Source organism: Mercenaria mercenaria, chromosome 1, assembly GCF_021730395.1.
Source record: "Mercenaria mercenaria strain notata chromosome 1, MADL_Memer_1, whole genome shotgun sequence".
Taxonomy (NCBI): Eukaryota; Metazoa; Mollusca; class Bivalvia; order Venerida; family Veneridae; genus Mercenaria; species Mercenaria mercenaria.
Genome location: NC_069361.1, coordinates 91,562,384 through 91,579,844, shown reverse-complemented (window position 1 = coordinate 91,579,844; position 17,461 = coordinate 91,562,384). Strand labels below are relative to the sequence as shown.

The 17,461-nt window shown below is 34.5% G+C and overlaps 1 protein-coding gene across 2 annotated transcripts in view; it reads left to right on the top strand.

Moving 5' to 3' along the window:
- Positions 1–16,505: 16,505 nt before the first annotated feature.
- Positions 16,506–17,461, top strand: part of LOC123530532 (serine/threonine-protein phosphatase 2A 56 kDa regulatory subunit epsilon isoform-like) — a 65,032-nt gene continuing 64,076 nt past the window's right edge. For both annotated transcript variants that reach the window (XM_045311315.2, XM_045311308.2), the window contains exon 1: positions 16,506–16,968. In XM_045311315.2, the coding sequence (XP_045167250.1) occupies positions 16,821–16,968 (148 nt within the window). In that variant the 5' untranslated portion in view covers positions 16,506–16,820. The remainder of the gene's footprint in view (positions 16,969–17,461) is intronic.

Here is a 17,461-nt window from a genome sequence, read left to right as displayed (position 1 = left end):
GAAAAATGTAAGAAATGTAAAACATAAAGATTAAAAATCTTAAATTAATTATTAGTATAAATATTTTGAGTTCATTCCATTTGGATAAACTGTGTCTAACTCATGCATCCAATAAGTCTCCCTCAGAAGACGTTTCCAATCACCATTTATGTGTTCTATGGGCATGAATGAAAAGTCATCAATTGTGTGAAGGTTGGAATTAAAATGTTCAGAAACATTAGTCAAAGATTCGGGATAATGGTTTATATCAAAACGATGACTATTCATGCGTTTAGAGCACATCTGGTTGGTCTGTCCAACATACTGAAAATTACACCTTTTACATGTGATAACATAAATTACATTTTTGGAACTACATGAAAGACTCTTTCTAATACTGTAGTTTTTCAAAGTTGCAGAAGATGTAAACAATTTAGATTCATTTATAGTTGAACAATGTGAGCAGCGAGCTCTATTACATTTAGAAATTTGACCATACCTACTTGGTCTTGTAAAAGAAGAATGAACCAGAATATCATTTAAACTAGTAGGTCTCTTGTAAGCAACAATAGGCTTGAATTTAGAAAGGTACTGAGCACACTGCCTATTAGAAAGTTGTAATAAATTCCAGTACTTATTCAAAACCTCCCCAATGTTAGGTAGAGATGGATTGTATGTACATACAAAAGGAATTATGTTATTAGAAGTGCCATCTGTTTTACTACTAATTAGTGCATCATCCATAGACATTGACTTTATTTTATCAAAACACTTATCAATTATCGACATGGGATAATTTCTTTTGATAAAAAAAGTTTTTAATTTCTCCAGTTCCTGTACAAAAGAATTATCATCTGAGGTAAGACGTCTGTAACGCTTTGTCTGACTTAGAGGAATACTCCTTTTACAAGACATAGGATGAGAAGAAGAAAATTCTACATTCTGGTGGCTATTAGTTTGTTTTTCGTGAACTTTTGTACAAATAATACCGCCATCATTCTTATATATCTCAACATCCAAAAAGGTTACTGTTTCCCTAGAGATGCTACTGGTAAACTTTATGCTCGGATGATAACTATTTAAATTTTCTATGAACGACTGAAGCTTATCAAAACTGTGCTCCCAGATAAAGAAAATATCATCCAAAAATCTAAACCATATGAGATGTTTATATTGACAAGTTTGTAAAAAATCTGATTCAAGCTTGCCCATAAAAACTGAAGCATAACTTGGAGCCATTTTCGTACCCATAGTAGTACCATGAATTTGCAGAAAGTTTTCTCCATCAAACTGAAAATGATTTTTTGTTAAAACCAAATTTATCAAGTCACAAATAGATTCAATAGAAAGCTTGCTTTTGGTATTACCATTCTGTTGCAAGAAAAATTTACAAGCATCAATACCATCTGCATGAGGAATATTGCTGTAAAGTGAACTTACATCAAGAGTTACTAAAAAAGCATTGTGCTTTAACTTCGGGACTGCTTTGAGTTTAGTAATAAAGTCTGCAGAGTCCCTAATGTAAGAAGGTAAATTTTCCATGTGAGGTTTTAAAATTTCATCAAGATATGCAGAAATATTTTCAGTTATTGAGTTACAACCTGATACAATAGGTCTGCCCGGAGAACCTAATTCATTATTATGTTCTTTGTGAATTTTGGGAAGAACATAAAATTGTGGAGTTCTTACATTGTATGGCACTCTTAATAGTTCTTCAACATTACAATCTATAGAATTCAAAGTATTAAGAATTTCTTGTTGCAAGTTTTGCTCTGGATTATAATCTAGCTTTTTATAGTACAATTCATTATTTAATTGTCTGTGGACCTCGGCACTATAGTCACTTCGGTTCATTATAACAATAGTAGAGCTTTTATCTGCTTTTTTGATAACAATGTTATCATCCTGTGCTAATGACTTCAGTGCAGTTTGTTCATCTTGCGAAATATTTGAATGAAAATAATACCTTTTATTAGTTTTTAACAGTTCATGTGTAATCGCATCAATGTAAAAATCTAATGATGTATCACGTCCTGCTAGCGGGGTAAATGTTGATTCTTTATATGTCCTCTTTTTGGGGTAATTCTTTTCAGAGAATGTGGAATCAACACTATCTTCACCATCATCAGGTGTAGGAGCAAAAAATTCTTCAAGTCTGAGTCTTCTACTAAATTCCAAAATTTGTTTTTTTAAGTTCAGTTTCAACATGTGGTTTCGGTTTTAAACAAAATTTCAAACCTTTTCCTAGAAGTTGGTATTCTGTATTTGTTAATGTCCGGCTAGACAGATTCAAAACCGTCTCTTTTCCATGTTGAATTTCCTTCCGAATCTTCTTTTGCTTTCTCCATTGCCTTCTGTTCTGGATTCTTTCGAATCTTCTGTTTCTTTTAGTTTTTGCAGAAGTTTTAACATTTCTGTTATGGCTGTTTGGAGTGTTTCCTTTTGTTTGCTGTTGTTGTTGTTGTTTAATCCCCTCCGTGCGGCATTCGCGTATGTTTGTCTCGGAGCGCTGCCTGGGGCTGACAAGTTTTTTGACTGTTGCGTTGAATTGTTATCAATTCTGGTTGTCTGTTGTTGTTTTGAGCTATCTTTTACATTGTTTGTTTTCTGTTTGTGATTGTTTGTTTCAGTTGCAGAGTCTCTCTTTTGCTGTTGTTTAGTTCCACTTGAATGAACAGACAGCCTGTTTTTACTTTCCTGTTGCTTGCTATTTTTAGCTTTAGATGGTTTCTTTTTCTTGTTATCAGGTATTGCTGTGCCTTTGTTCTTATCCAATGATTTTCCAACATTGTTGGTGATTTTCCCTGCTGCGTTTTGTTCAGTACAATTAATTTGTGAATCTCTTGACTGTATGAGACTTTTTAATTTCTTATTTTGCTTCTCAATTATCATGTTCTTTTTTGTTTCAGTTTTTTCAAACACATATTGAGATCTTTGTAAAAATAAGTCATCTTCTAATAATTCTTTAAGATTTGATTCTAGAGTTATCATGTTTGGTTTAGAATCACTAAGCTGCTTGCGATGCTCTTCACACACTAACCTTGTTATATCCAAGGATGTTTTCTGCAGAATTCTGTTGACCACATTTTGTAAACGGCTGTTATCACCAACTTGAACTTGAAGCTTTAGCTGAAGTCCTTTAGGGGATACTCCTTCACTTAAACAGTTCTCCAGAAACCGAATGTGCATCGCTTTTCTCATTTGAAAGTCAGCAAGTTTTTCAATCTGTTTCACATTATTTTCCACTGTATAATCCATTGTGAATGAAGGATCTATGTAGATGCTATGTTCTTCCAGTATAAGATATAATACAATTGAAAATGGAAGAACAACTTCAAACTGGTTTTTAATTTATTTCCAACTAGTTTCGGCTTTCAATGCCTTCATAAGGGGTATAATGTTTACAAGCAATAACGTTGATGACGTCATGTGGAACATGACGTCATAACAACGACGTCAAAACGTTAATATTGCAAATAGAAATCTTGGACTAATAATTAAAAACTTTACGTACATGAATAAAGAAATGTTTTTACAGTTATACAAGTCACTATAGACTATAGTGCGTCCACATTTTGAGTATGCATCTGTCATATGGACCCAAAAATACAAGAATGACGCAATCGTCATAGAAAATATAGGAGAGCCATAAGGATGCTTCATGAATTACAAGGACTAGAATACAGCGACAGGTTAACCCAACTAGGGATGCCAACTCTAGAGTATAGGAGAACTAGAGCAGATGTCATTGAAGCATACAAACATAGAAATGAACTTGATAAAACTTCCACAAACTTGCTAACTGTTAGAACTAATACTATCACAAGGGGGAACACACAGAAATTATTCAAGCCTAGAGCCGATTCTAACACAAGAAAAAATACTTTCAGTCATAGGGTAATTGACACATGGAATACACTCCCCTCCAGTACAATTGAAGCTCCAACTCTCAACAGTTTCAAATCAAGGCTGAATAAGCACTGGTCAGGGCGGTCAAAATTCATAGCTAAGTGCTATAGCCCCTTTCAGTAAAAGTTCTGTATATAGACATTAAGGGTGATAAGACTGTGCTAGGGAACAATGGTCCTTTTTAGAATTTTTATAGATTGATATTTTTAAATGCAAGGCCAGTCTAAACCCAAGCATAGGTGCTATGGTCTCTACCTGCAAAATCTAGATTATGATGACTGTGAAAGTGAATTATGTTCTTTTTTTAAAACTTGTTTTTTACCATTATAAATGCAATGCCAGTCTAATTCAAGCAATGGATTCCATGCCCCAACTAGCAATTAATAGTACATACACAAGTATATAGTGTACAGACTGTGCTAAAAAACTATATTTTTTTTTTATCTTTTTTTAAGAATAAATTATATAAGGAATTTTAACTGTAAATAGTAGTAATATAATATATGTTCAGAATGTACATACCAATATTATGACAATTGGAATAGAATTAATGAAAGAAAACTCATGATAACCATAATAATGATAATTTTAAAAGTACCAAGTTGGGAAAACAAATTCAATTGGGCCTAAGAAGCTTAAAGGTGGTCAATCACATTTAAACAACATTTAATGACATATTTTACTTTTTGTATATTCTGGTAGAGAATTATTTAAGGAAGAAAAAGACCGATTACATAGAGTTAGATTCCTATTTGAAATGTATATTTTATCATTTTTATAAAATTTTGTAATTACTCCCCTTTAATATAAAAGTATATAAAAAGCTGGGTATTTCTTTTTATTCCGATACAATGTCTAGTTTTACATTTGCATTTGATAGACATATCACCTATTGAACAATCTGAACCAAAATGCAAGTTTTAAAGCTGTGTGTAGCTTCTGAATTCATTTATTTCCAATCTATCTTGGTTGCGCAACCAAGATAGGCAAAGGGAGGTAATAATATTTTTTTCAAACTTGCGTTTCTAATGAATTCCATCTAAATACATAATTTTTAATGCAAATATTTTACAAATATATTACAAGTTGTCTAATATTTATACATTTCCTTAGGCAAAGTATGTTTATCAAATTTATACTTATGATAAAATAACTCTATCTTGGTTGGGCAACCAGTATAGGAAAATGAAATTTTAAAAATACCTCCAGTGAAAATCTAATTTGTATTAGGTGTTAAGTGAACATAAATAAGTGTAAATGATCAGATGCTTAAGTTTCGAACAAATCCGTTACATGGCCAAAATCTGATTATCCACCTTTAACATCTAAGGATGTTCTGGCTTCTACTCTACATGAACTACATGAACAGGGAATGAGGAGGCGTGTATTTTGTTTGTGTAGTGTGGAAGCATTTGTTAAGAGCGGGGAAGTGGGGTGGGGGTGGGGTATTTTACAGATAAATGGGAGAGAAGGGGGTATTTGGAGGGACCCGATGGGGAGAGGGGTATTTGTTAGGAAGGGGAGAGGGTGTTTTTAGGTCACAGGGGAGTGGAAGGGAAGAAGGGGGTCAAATGTTTCCGGGAGGGGGGTAATTTTCTTTTTTAAAAAAACTGCTTCCACGGGGGCGGGGTGGAATAGCCCATTGTTAACCGGAAGCCAAACTGCTCATACTATATTGTTTGTGTCAGTGAAAACAAAATTAAAAGACTTTATGAACTTTATGAATACTGATACGGGACTAATATAGGTCCACCAAAGAGTTATCTAGCAGTGAAACATTAAGAGCGTATGATGTTGCTACAACACAGATATATTTTATAAAACCTGTAAGATCATTTGGAAACATAGAACATAACCAAGCAAACTAACTAATATCAGATTTGGTTTAATTAGTTCCGTTTATGACAGGTACGACCCTTACGACACCCCACTAGCACCGGCTTAAGCAAAACTCTGTTATTCAGAAACATTCAATGGATTCCTAGATCCCTATATATAAAGACAAGAAGTTTGAGCGATTTTTCACGTCCACTACTTAAAGATTACTGTACGATAATTAAAAATTCTGTAACATATTTTGAAGCATAGAACGCAGTCGAGCTTCTATATAACAAAGAAAATAATAGCAAAATAATTACAATTACTCTGTTGACTGCAGTACACTTAAACGTGTGGGGTATGCAAGTTTGCAAAATGAGTGCAATTTGGTGCTGACAGTTGTGTGACAAGAGGTATCATCTTTCGGGATTAGATAATTTTTTTGTCAGCTTTATACACTCTCTATTTTAGCATAGGATACTTAAGCATTTACACTCTTCCAGAGCTCGAAGACGCCCTTATTCTAACATAGGATAATATACCCTTTATGTACATTAATATCAGACTTGTATCGGCAAATATGCTCGAGTTCTGCACAGGAGATAGTGCACAACTTTAAATGCGCCATATTTATCCATGAAAGAGTGCAGCAATATTTCTCGAGGCTAACCTTATTTTTATTTTGTTGCATATTCATTTTAACTTATTAAGTGATATACACATGTGCATTTGGCTTGGTACAATACAAAATTATCGACATAAATGCATTTTTAACGCCATAACATCTATTATTGAATTGTCATTAATGACGTCACAAACACGATATTAAATTCACACGATGTTATGGAAATAATTGACCGATGATCTATTTCAACTAAACGGACCTGACAACTGAGTATACAGTAACATAATTCACAACAATCCAACACATGTACGTGTACTACAGTCAACAAAGATTTGCTAATTACTAGTAGGAGACTTTTGATATTTTAGGTTCACCTTATTGTAACAGTTACGGGTCATTGAAAGGCTTAAGTGCTGTGTGGCGACCATAAAACGTCGCCCAGACTTCATCTCAGTGTTGTTATATTTTCTGGTCCTTCGGGATTATTGATTTCAACTCATTTATATTTGAAGATTGAATACTGCTTAAGCCGGTGCTAGGGGGCGTGGGCAGTGTTGCATTTTCCATTACGGCTCATGAACAGACTCAGTCAAACCGAGTCAAACAAGTTGTTGGGTACATTGGAGTAATATTACCTTAGATCGATACTGTTTATAATTTTTACTTTATTTAATCTTGTCACTAATATTAGAGCCTTTCTCAGCGGGGAGATATTTCATTTTCACTGTCATGTCTAACTTGTTAAAAATAAGGTAAGTGCGAGGCTGGCTTGTCCTAAACGTGATAAAACCCCATATTCCTTTATATAGGTTACTGACAGTTCCAAGACGGTGCCTCTATTTTCAACTTGTTTTTTTTTGTCCGTTTCGTATTTTGTGATACGTATATTTTCTTGTTGCTGTCAACCACTCACACTCTCCCATCACCCCCTTGCATTTATGCCCTCTCTTCTTTTATCACGAGTGAGGCTAGGTGCCGTCCATATTTTTAGCCATCGGCCGTCCCTGTGTTGTTTTTTTGTTTGTTGTTGAGTGTGCGCATGCGTGCGTGTTTGTCTTGTCTGTGCTGATGTAGTTTCCGGTGTAGGGGAGACTGCGCTTTTTAGGTGTGACATTCCATGTTAAATATTCGTCTTGCTTTTTTTCCACTTCCCCTACACCTCCAACCATTTATCTACTTCTTACATATTGTTGCATTTTTTTAATATAATTAAAACGTGCTTGTTGTTGGAGTTTAAGCAACCTGTCTGCTATATCTTTCCACTACACTTTCTTTTGTTGCTGTGCATGCTATCTGGCTGTGTTTGGGATGTTTTGAGCATCCAGGATATCTAACCTAACCGTTTATTTTTGATACGGTATTAGGCCGATCAAATATGTTTGGTTTTTATCGCTTTAAATAAATCGAATATTCAACTTTACTCCTTTGGAAAGATGAGCCATTTTCTAAATGAATCTGAAACACCGGTGCTATTTGATGTACATGTATTGTCAATCAACATACAAGAATCGTAGATTTTACCATCTGTCTACATTCCTGAATTTTTATGAAATTCTATATATATTTAATCTATGAGCTCCTTGGACACCGTTCCACTTATTAATTGTCGGGACGTTCTGAACCGGCTCCGTGAAGCAATTTTAACACCAAATGAGAAAACAATGCACCTGCCTCTCGGAGACTGTCTCCAGATGGATTCCAGTGCCGCTTTATTTATTGATTTGAATGACACAATATTTTATGATGTTACACTTATCTATGAAGGCTATATTAGGCAGACATAAACAATTTTACTAATGAAGAATGCACCGTTATAGCAAAATTAGTTAGGAACACATCTGTAACTTCGTTCATCCCACAAAGGGTAGGAAATTGAAAGTTAATTGTTTAAGGTTGTCAAAAAAGTTTTGAATTGCCCCAATGTCATAACATCATATGCCGTCATTTCGGTATCTCAGAAGTATTCTGACGGGAAATCCCCCACCTGTCATTCTCTCAAATCAAAAGGTCTGCAATTCAGCCGTTTACCTATTTAAGGTCGGACAAATGACTATACTCTCGCAAAATATTTCTCCGTTCACTTCTCTTTTTTTTTGTCGCCAGTAACTATTTTGGAGTCTGCTACATGCGTTGTAACACATGATCAGATTAGACGAGCTTTAATATCCAACATTTACACATTTTCGATAAAATGAAATACAGGGAGTTTCATAATATCTGTCCTTATTCTAAACAGCAGTATTTTCTGCCAAAATCAGTGTACAAATACCTTTTATACTTAACATAGTTCTAGATAGTGCTTGTATCATATATGATGGATCGATAATTTCAGATCATTTATTAAAAGTATGGAATGTTGTTTTAATATCATGTTAAAATATTTAACACGTGAAATGTATCTGATGTATATTTGCAAAACAAGAATTTATGCATGTTATGCATGTATTAGATCAAAATTTCTTATTAAAAACATGAAAAATGAATTCATATAGGTTATGTAAATATAAAATTAACAAGTTTATGTATTATGCATTGAATAGTACACACTGTATACGTATATAGATAAAACACAGTATAAATGTGTACTACCATTAAAAACTGGCTGTTTTTACATGATAAAATTATAAAACGTTTTATTAAAAGAGGTTACGACCTAACTGTTTTGAGACACACCGCATATTCAGTGTTCAACCCGTTTACAGTTGGACACTACGCTTCCCTCTTTGATTGCGTCTGGCGGAAGAGTGGGAGGACTCTGTGATAAGCAGTTTTTAAATCCCTCCCAGACTGAACTGTTTTGATTTCTGTCTTATGGCCTGTTTCGTCGGGCCCTTAAGGGTTTTTCTCTTGATGCTGTCTTCTGCAAAGGCACTGAGTACATATGTTTTTGGTTCTTAAGGCTTGCTTTTTATATATTTATACATGAGCATTTTTGTGTTTTAAACCGGTTTAAGCTCCCTAGTGGTGTTTTTGCCACTGACCGTTCCAAGGCGGTGCCCCACTGTGTTCCTTTATTTGTTCGTTTTGTCCTCGTGTGTTTGCTTTGTATGCGAGTGCGCGCGTGTGTGTGTGTGTGTGTTTGTAGTGTGCACGTCTGCGTGCTGTGGGTTTCGTTTTGGGGAGGCTGCGTTTTTGGAACATGGCATTCCCTGTTTGATATTTTCTTTGTTTTTTTTTACGGGGGTAAGAGTAAGGTTGGGTGCGCAAAATAAACCGGTTTAAGCTCCCCAGTGGTGTTTTTGCCATTCACCGTTCCAAGGCTGCGCCCCACTGTTTTCCTTTTCGTTTTGTCCTTGTGTGTTTGCTTTGTGTGTGTGTGTGTGTGTGTGTGTGTGTGGTGTGCACGTCTGCGTGCTGTGGGTTTCGTTTTGGTGAGGCTGCGTTTTTGGAACATGGCATTCCCTGTTTGATATTCGTCCTTGTTTTTTTGGACTTGTGCATCTGCCATATAATCAGTGTTGAACATGCAGAGTATTCTGTAGAAGCAGAAGTAGAAGTATGCCAGCTTGCAGTTATTCCTGAGACAGATCTGTATGCACCATTTTACCAAACAGCAACATGGATTTACGTCAAAAGGGTCTTCTGTTACCCAATTATTGAAGGTTATTGAAAAAGACAGACTCGAAGCGGAAGGTAATTTGGACTGATATAGTTAGATGTTTCGAAGATATTTGATACTGTTCCCTTCAAGATACTCTTGAATGAACAACATGCGTATGGCGTTAGGGACTACGTTTAACAGCGGATAGTGAACGTCTTTAATACTCGACAATAGCAGGTTCTTGTGAGTTTTACTTATTCGAACACTGCAAACGATACAAAATTGTAACGTGAAATCAGTAGTGACATTGACTGTGAAATATATAAACACTGATTTATCAGCATTATCATATATCTCCAAGAAGTCAGTAATGGTTAAGATCCTCTGACTTTGATCAGGTTCATACAAAACGAATAAGTTGTGATATGCACTCCAAGATATAAATGAAATAACACTGAATTATTTTTGGAAGTGGCTAAACTTTAACAGGAGGTAGTAGTCACCTTGCGAGTATCCGTGTACCAGAAAAAAAGAGAGAAAAGCATGGTCCTCCTTTACACCGGTAGAATGAATGCGCGGACGTGTTCTTCAGTCTGTTGCAGCTTCGATGAGAACGTATGTTTTGTCTCTAAATGTTGTTATATTTTCTAGTCCTTTGGGATCATGGAGTCCATTCAACATATGTAATAGAGTTCCGCTTAAGCCGGTGCTAGGGGGCATGAGAGGTGTTGCACATTTCATTACCTCTCATAAACAGACTCAATCAAACCGAGTCTGCTATTATTATTCTTGGTTGCATTCTTTGCTTCCAAAGGATCTTTCTACAGATTTTATTACTTTCTGATTACTTTCTGACGTACAAGGGGACAAAAAAATGTGTTTATGTTTTACAATCCTTCAAACGATAACATCTAGCTACTTGCCCCTTTGTCTGATTTATGTATTTTTGTTCGTAAAAAGTTAATGGAGATACAGTGCCAGTCAAAAAAAAAAAAAAACAAACAACGATGAATATCCAACAGGGAAAGTCACGTTATAAAGGCGCAGCCTCCCCAAACCCAGCACGTGGAGGGACACACGACCAACACACACTCACACACAAAGTAAACACACAAGGACAAAACGAACAAATTAACACAGTGGGGCACCGCCTTGGAACGGTCAGTGGCAAATCGGTTATGGTGATGGAATATCGTACTATGTATGAAAATACGATTTCTTTACTCAGCATAAAACATAACACATTTGCTTATAGATAATACAGAAGTTCAATGATAGACATATGTAATAGAAATATTATCGTATTATCGCAAAAGAATTGTAGAAAGTTACACAAACAATTCCTAAAACAAACAGTTATCGGAAATCTATATTAAAAAAGAAACAAGGAAAAATATCAAACAGGGAATGTTATGTTCCAAAAAAACGCAGCCTCCCCAAAACGAAACCCACAGCACGCAGACGTGCACACTACAAACACACACACGCGCGCGCGCGCACACACACACACACTCGCATACAAAGCAAACACACGATGACAAAACGAACAAATAAAGGAACACAGTGGGGCACCGCCTTGGAACGGTCAGTGGCAAAAACACCACTGGGGAGCTTAAACCGGTTTTTGGTGCGCACCCAACCTTACTCTTACCCCCACCATGTTCCAAAGACACGGGACAGTGTAAATAAAAGTAATCCCTGACAGGTGCATCTCTAACACACGTAATGGAAACAAAAGGGCATGGCATGTAAAACACAAAAATGTTCCTGTATAAATATATAAAAAGCAAACCTTAAGAACCAAAAACGTACGTACTCAATGCCTTTGCAGAAGACATAGCAACAAGATAAGATAAATTTTATTTTGAGTCGGCAAAACAAGTAACAATACAACATAAGCACTCTAGGTGCTTTTGAACCGGCTATATGTTAACAACTTTATAAGAAACAAAAGTAAAACAAGCTGTAAAAGAAGGACATGATTAAACAAGAAATATCTTTAAAAATGATGGTCGGCGAATTGTAATAAGGAAAGAAGTTTATGATTGTTTCATCTAACATTCATCTTTCATCTAACATTTTTCAAATTGCAAAACTAAACACCGCACTTTAACAATTTAAATGGTTCACTTTTAATTTTTCGCAAAGGTTTCGTAGGGTTGCAATTTTGTTTCGTTTATCCTTAGACGAATAATTACAGCATAGTTTGATGAAGATTCATGAAGAGGTTCATGAGAAGAGGTCATTAAACGTGTTTATATTTTTAGCTAAATTGGTCCCTATCCCCATTTGTAACAAAACAGCAGGAGACATTACGATATTGTTACACATCGAGTTTGATAAAAATCCATTACATTTTAGTGGTTAATGCGAAGAAAGGCATATCTACTTTTAGCTATAGTGGTCCCTAATAGGGCCCAAGTTCCTATATAAATAAATTTGGAAGAGGACCTTATAATGATGCTCCAGACCAAGTATGACAAAGATCCACCAAGCTGTCCATGAGACGCTGTATAAAGGCATTTCTAGTTTTAGCTCTAGCAGCCCCTAAAAGGGGTCAAATGTCCCAGCTGAACAAAGTTGGCTGCGGGCCTAATAAAGATGCTACAAATCAAGTTTGATTAGAATACATGAGAGAAAATCAATTAAAGGATTTTTTTATTTATTATTTTTATTTATTCCTAAAATAGGCCAACTGATCCCGCTTTAACAAATGCATATTCGCTATTCATAAATCTTTGGACACTGACGTCACACCTATAAAAAGTGAAGGTCAAGCAAAACATACAATTGTAATTATTTCAATAATTCTTTTTCATAATAAGCAAAGTTTGACCGTAGTCATATCACTGTATGCAGCGTACCTTCATTTCAGTGTAATGAGATTCAGTCATTATATAGCATATATATAATGAAACAGATTTCAACTGAGTTCAATATTTGCATACCATACTAAAGAAAAATATTCATATATAATAAATCAGTTAAATAATTTATAACAAATATATCAAAGCAAACAAGTACTCATTTTAATATGCAATCTAAATAAGTCACAAAAGCAAGAAACCTTTTCATATACAGACGACAACTGTAACAAGAAAAAATCTTTTAAAAAGCACTTCTCTACATAAAAGACTCTTATCACACCCTTATTCATGTGATACGCAGACCGTATTCAGCTCTTTTTTTTTTTTTAATTTGATATATGTTGGTATTTGAACAGGTTTTTATCATATTTATTAAACTTACTTATCATTTTGAGATATATCAATATTCTTGCTTAATATACTAAGCCAAAGTTAGCTTTAAAACTGTGAACAGCGTCGTTTAGGATAAACGCTTTGTCTACATTTCACTCAGCGTAGCACAATCAACAGAGTGAAAGAAATTGACACTCTCGTCCAATCAGGCAGAGTGTTGCATAAATCATCCATTTTGATAAATTATCTATAATGCTTAATCAAGTAGTTTGATTTGCAAACTGAAGTCACGTGGCATAGGTAACGAAAACGAATTTAGACGGCGTCGCCGAAAAAAACAACACATGAACATTAAAATTATTGTTGTTGCAAATTAACCTAAATATTATATCTAGCACAAAGACAGAACATTATAATGACATTGCACAATCAGGGAGGTCTAGTATATAAAACAAACCATACACATTAGCACATGAAAGAAACATAGAAATGACACGGCAGCATTTTGAATGTGTTACTGATAGATTTTAGATTTAACAACCATGTGATATAGTACATTTAAGACCATGTAATAGATTTAAAAACCATGTAATAGCTGCTGTTCTAGGTCGGTGACCTAAAAACTGCCATTAGAAAATAAATGTAAAAAAGTGAAGCCATCAAAACAAGCACAAAAATGCATAATTTAAAAGAAAGCTAAAGGAAGTCATCATCTCAGGATTAGACATGAGGTGAACTGAACGGCAACTACTACATGATAGCAAGAAAATTCAAGAAAGCATAACTGCAGGAAAAACTAAGCAAATACAACTGCATGCAAGACATAACTGAAAGACAAGGCAAAAATTAGAAAATAATACTACTGCATGATGAAAAGCAAGATAGCACAACTGCGGGAAAAATAAATACAACTGCATGCAAGCAAAACTAAAAAATACAGAGCAAAATTAAATACATAATGTCACACAGGAAAACATGTACATCATCAAGTATGCTGCTAACCTGTTCTATGGGTATAAAAAATGCGACTGTAGAAAGATTCAAGTTTTGCACAAAGAACATTTACAATCATTTCCATTCCAAAAAGAGATCTGATTTTTAAACTGAATGAAATTTACAGCATTTCTGTAGCTTTCAGGAAGGGGATTCCATAGAACAGGTGCAGCATACCTGAAAGAGTTCTTACCAAAATTTGAAATTCTGACTTGTGGTACCTGAAGAGTATTTGAATACCTAAAGTTATAGTTAGAATCTTTTTTATTAACAAGGTTGGACAATACTGGAGACGCCAAATTATTTAATACAGGAAAACCCATAATTCCCGGAACTGCTGCCGTGCTTGCGAAATAAATAATTTTCAGGACGACATTTGATAAAATAAAATTGTTTATGAACGATCCGGCGCCGCATTATCAAACCAAATTATTATATTGAGTTGAAAATTCGCGGTATCAATGGAAATCGGTGTTATTCGGGTTTCTTCATGTAACGAGTTTATGGATGATTCAAGCGGCACGCTTTTTGTTTCCAGTTTTGAATAATAATGTAGGCTACATTAGAGCACTGTTTGAATAAGAAAATCATCGTTTATTTATTCTTTTTTAATGTAGAAAAGCCAATGATTTAGACACGCAGCCCTGACAAAATTTATTTATATACATAATTTTATCATGGCCATGTGTCATAATTCACCGTGGTCCAGTGGTTAGCGCACATATTTTCCATGCGCGAGGTCCGAGTTCGAATCTCGTCAGATGCTTGAAATATTTTATTTTTTTTTTGCTTAGGCCCAATTTTATTTTTTTTTATTGATATTTATCACAATTCTTTTTTGCAATTATTGGAACAGAAATCAATAATGTGTATAGTTAACCACTGTTCTGTCTGTAAATTTTGAACAAAAAATCGAAGGCATGGAAAAGCATATGTCGATATTGCTTATCTCCCCTCCCTTCCACAGTCTTTTACATACATTGCAACTACTTTTTCAAAAAATAAACTCGAGAGGCCCCAACTACGATCTCTATCAAGCTAAGAATTTAACCTTATAATTTAATTATATTCAAAAAATGGCCCCAGACTGTAAGGAGTAAGGTAAATTAAATTGGATTTCTTGAATTTCGACCAAGAGTGTTTGTGTTATAGATAAAATTCTGGTCAAGAACTTTTTAGAATGAGTTTGAAATAAGAATTTTACATGTAAATGGTTGTTTGTCGTTCTCAAATGTATAACATAGTGTCATTTGACAATAATGACATTTAAAAGAATTGAAATAGTCAGTGTTTCGGGTAGCAGGATTATATTAGTTCCGGTATCTATACTACAAAAGAATATCAGAAAAAGTACATATGTAATTGGTGGCCTACTATTACTGATGATAAACCCGGACAGATGATAAAGTCGACCACCTTGGAATTATTTAATTGCAATCGGTTATTTATACAATTGAACACACCGTCTAATAGCAACCACTAATACAACAGCAACTGGTGTAAACAAAAACAAAATCGGTAATATGCTGTATAAATAAATTACTTACATTTATCTGTATAATAAGATATTTATCCAAAACTACTGGGGAAGAGGGTGTTTTTACGCATGCTCACTGTCAACACATAAAGGCCTGACATTGGGTCACTTTTCATTATTTGATCCAGAATGACTATTGCAGCATATATAATACTATGAGGAAAATTTTGTAAATGACAAAGTGGTCTAATCTATCAAAGTTCGTACAGTCTCCATTTTACATACCCATTTCAGGCCCTCACTTCGTGTGAGTTTGCTTACTAAATATAAATTTGAATTATGTAAAGTTTTCAGCAAATGTTAAGCATTATTTTGATACCAACCATTGATAACAATTTGCAGAAATAAAAACAAGTTACAGGTAAAAAAAAACTCGTTTTCTGTCAGGGTTTATCATCAGTACCTGTATGGGTGCATTTTGGGACTAGATTCAGTGCATCCAAATATCACTATTATCTTTAACTCATGAACACTATTTTCCATTGTCTGTCTAGTCTTGACACATTTGAAGAAATGATTAGATCTACGTTCATTTAAACAAAACATTTCAAAACATTTTTCTTTGTTATTTTTATAACAAGAGCAAAACCATCAGGCTTACTGTCAAAACTGAAAATATCAGAAAGAACAATTTATGCAGAAAAAAAGAAAGAATCCGTATGACTAGGTTTTCCCGTCAGATAGGCAGCGCCTAATTTCATATTATTTTATATGTTTCAACTGCCATTGTTCTTAAACGTCTTACATGTAGAAGAGAAACACCCTAAGGGCTTGTATTTCGTCTACGTATAAAGATATCCAAAACAGTGTTGACTGCTGGAGTACTACTCGATTATATCTTAGAACTGTTCATAAAAGTCAAACGAGGTCATATTATATTTCTCGTAATTCCTCGTAGAAATATCACATGACGAGATTTCAAAAGAGAGCACAACCGAACTAGCAACCTAAAACAGGAGAAAATCGAAGAAAAACACATTTTATATGCACATTTTGTCCATTTATTCAGTCTGGATTTAGTAAACTTGTCGCGTCAATACTATCCAAACTAGCAGTTCAGCGTTCTAACCCCAGAAACACGTAAAAGACTCCAAGGAACTTGTGAAATGGTTTCTACGGATTTGTCAAACATGAGACGATAACCATGTTCTGAGAGTTCGAGGGGCTGTTATTTTCCCTTTTACAAGGACTGTTTGAGTCCTGAAAACAGAGACAACAATGACTTCAAAGTCAGGGATCCCAGAGAGAATTGACCCATTTGTGAATAAAGCTTCAATTAAGTCAAAGAAGCAAAAAAGATCTCAGGGTTCATCTCATTACAGAACTAAAAATGCTCCAGAATTGCAAGCATTACCTCATTTAAAAGGTATATTCAGTGGATTATGTGGATATTTGTGTGATCAACTGTGTATATTGTATTTCCTTAAAAGCTTGTGTTTGAAGATGAATTAATGTGGTATTTCGCACACCTTTAGTTTTACCAAGCTCATGTATAGGTCAAATGCCTGTAAAACAATTAGCAGCCAGCATATGCTATTTTTTATTTATTATTATATTATGCACTCTGCCCCACCAGCAGTATTCAAGAGAATATACCTTAGCCTTACTCATTTGGCTTATCGGGATGACTTATTTTATGATCTGATATTTTATAGTTGTTATCCCTCTAAGCCTTACCCGTATCTGCATTTTACTGTTAGGAAAACGGAGACATTAAAAAATCAAAAAAGATCATAATATTACTGGTCAGACTTACTTGCTTTAATAAGTTAAACATTAATATTCATGTAGAAACTTCAACTAGGTTGAATTTAATTCATAATTTTAAATAAGAGACTTAAATCTTCGAAAATATGTGA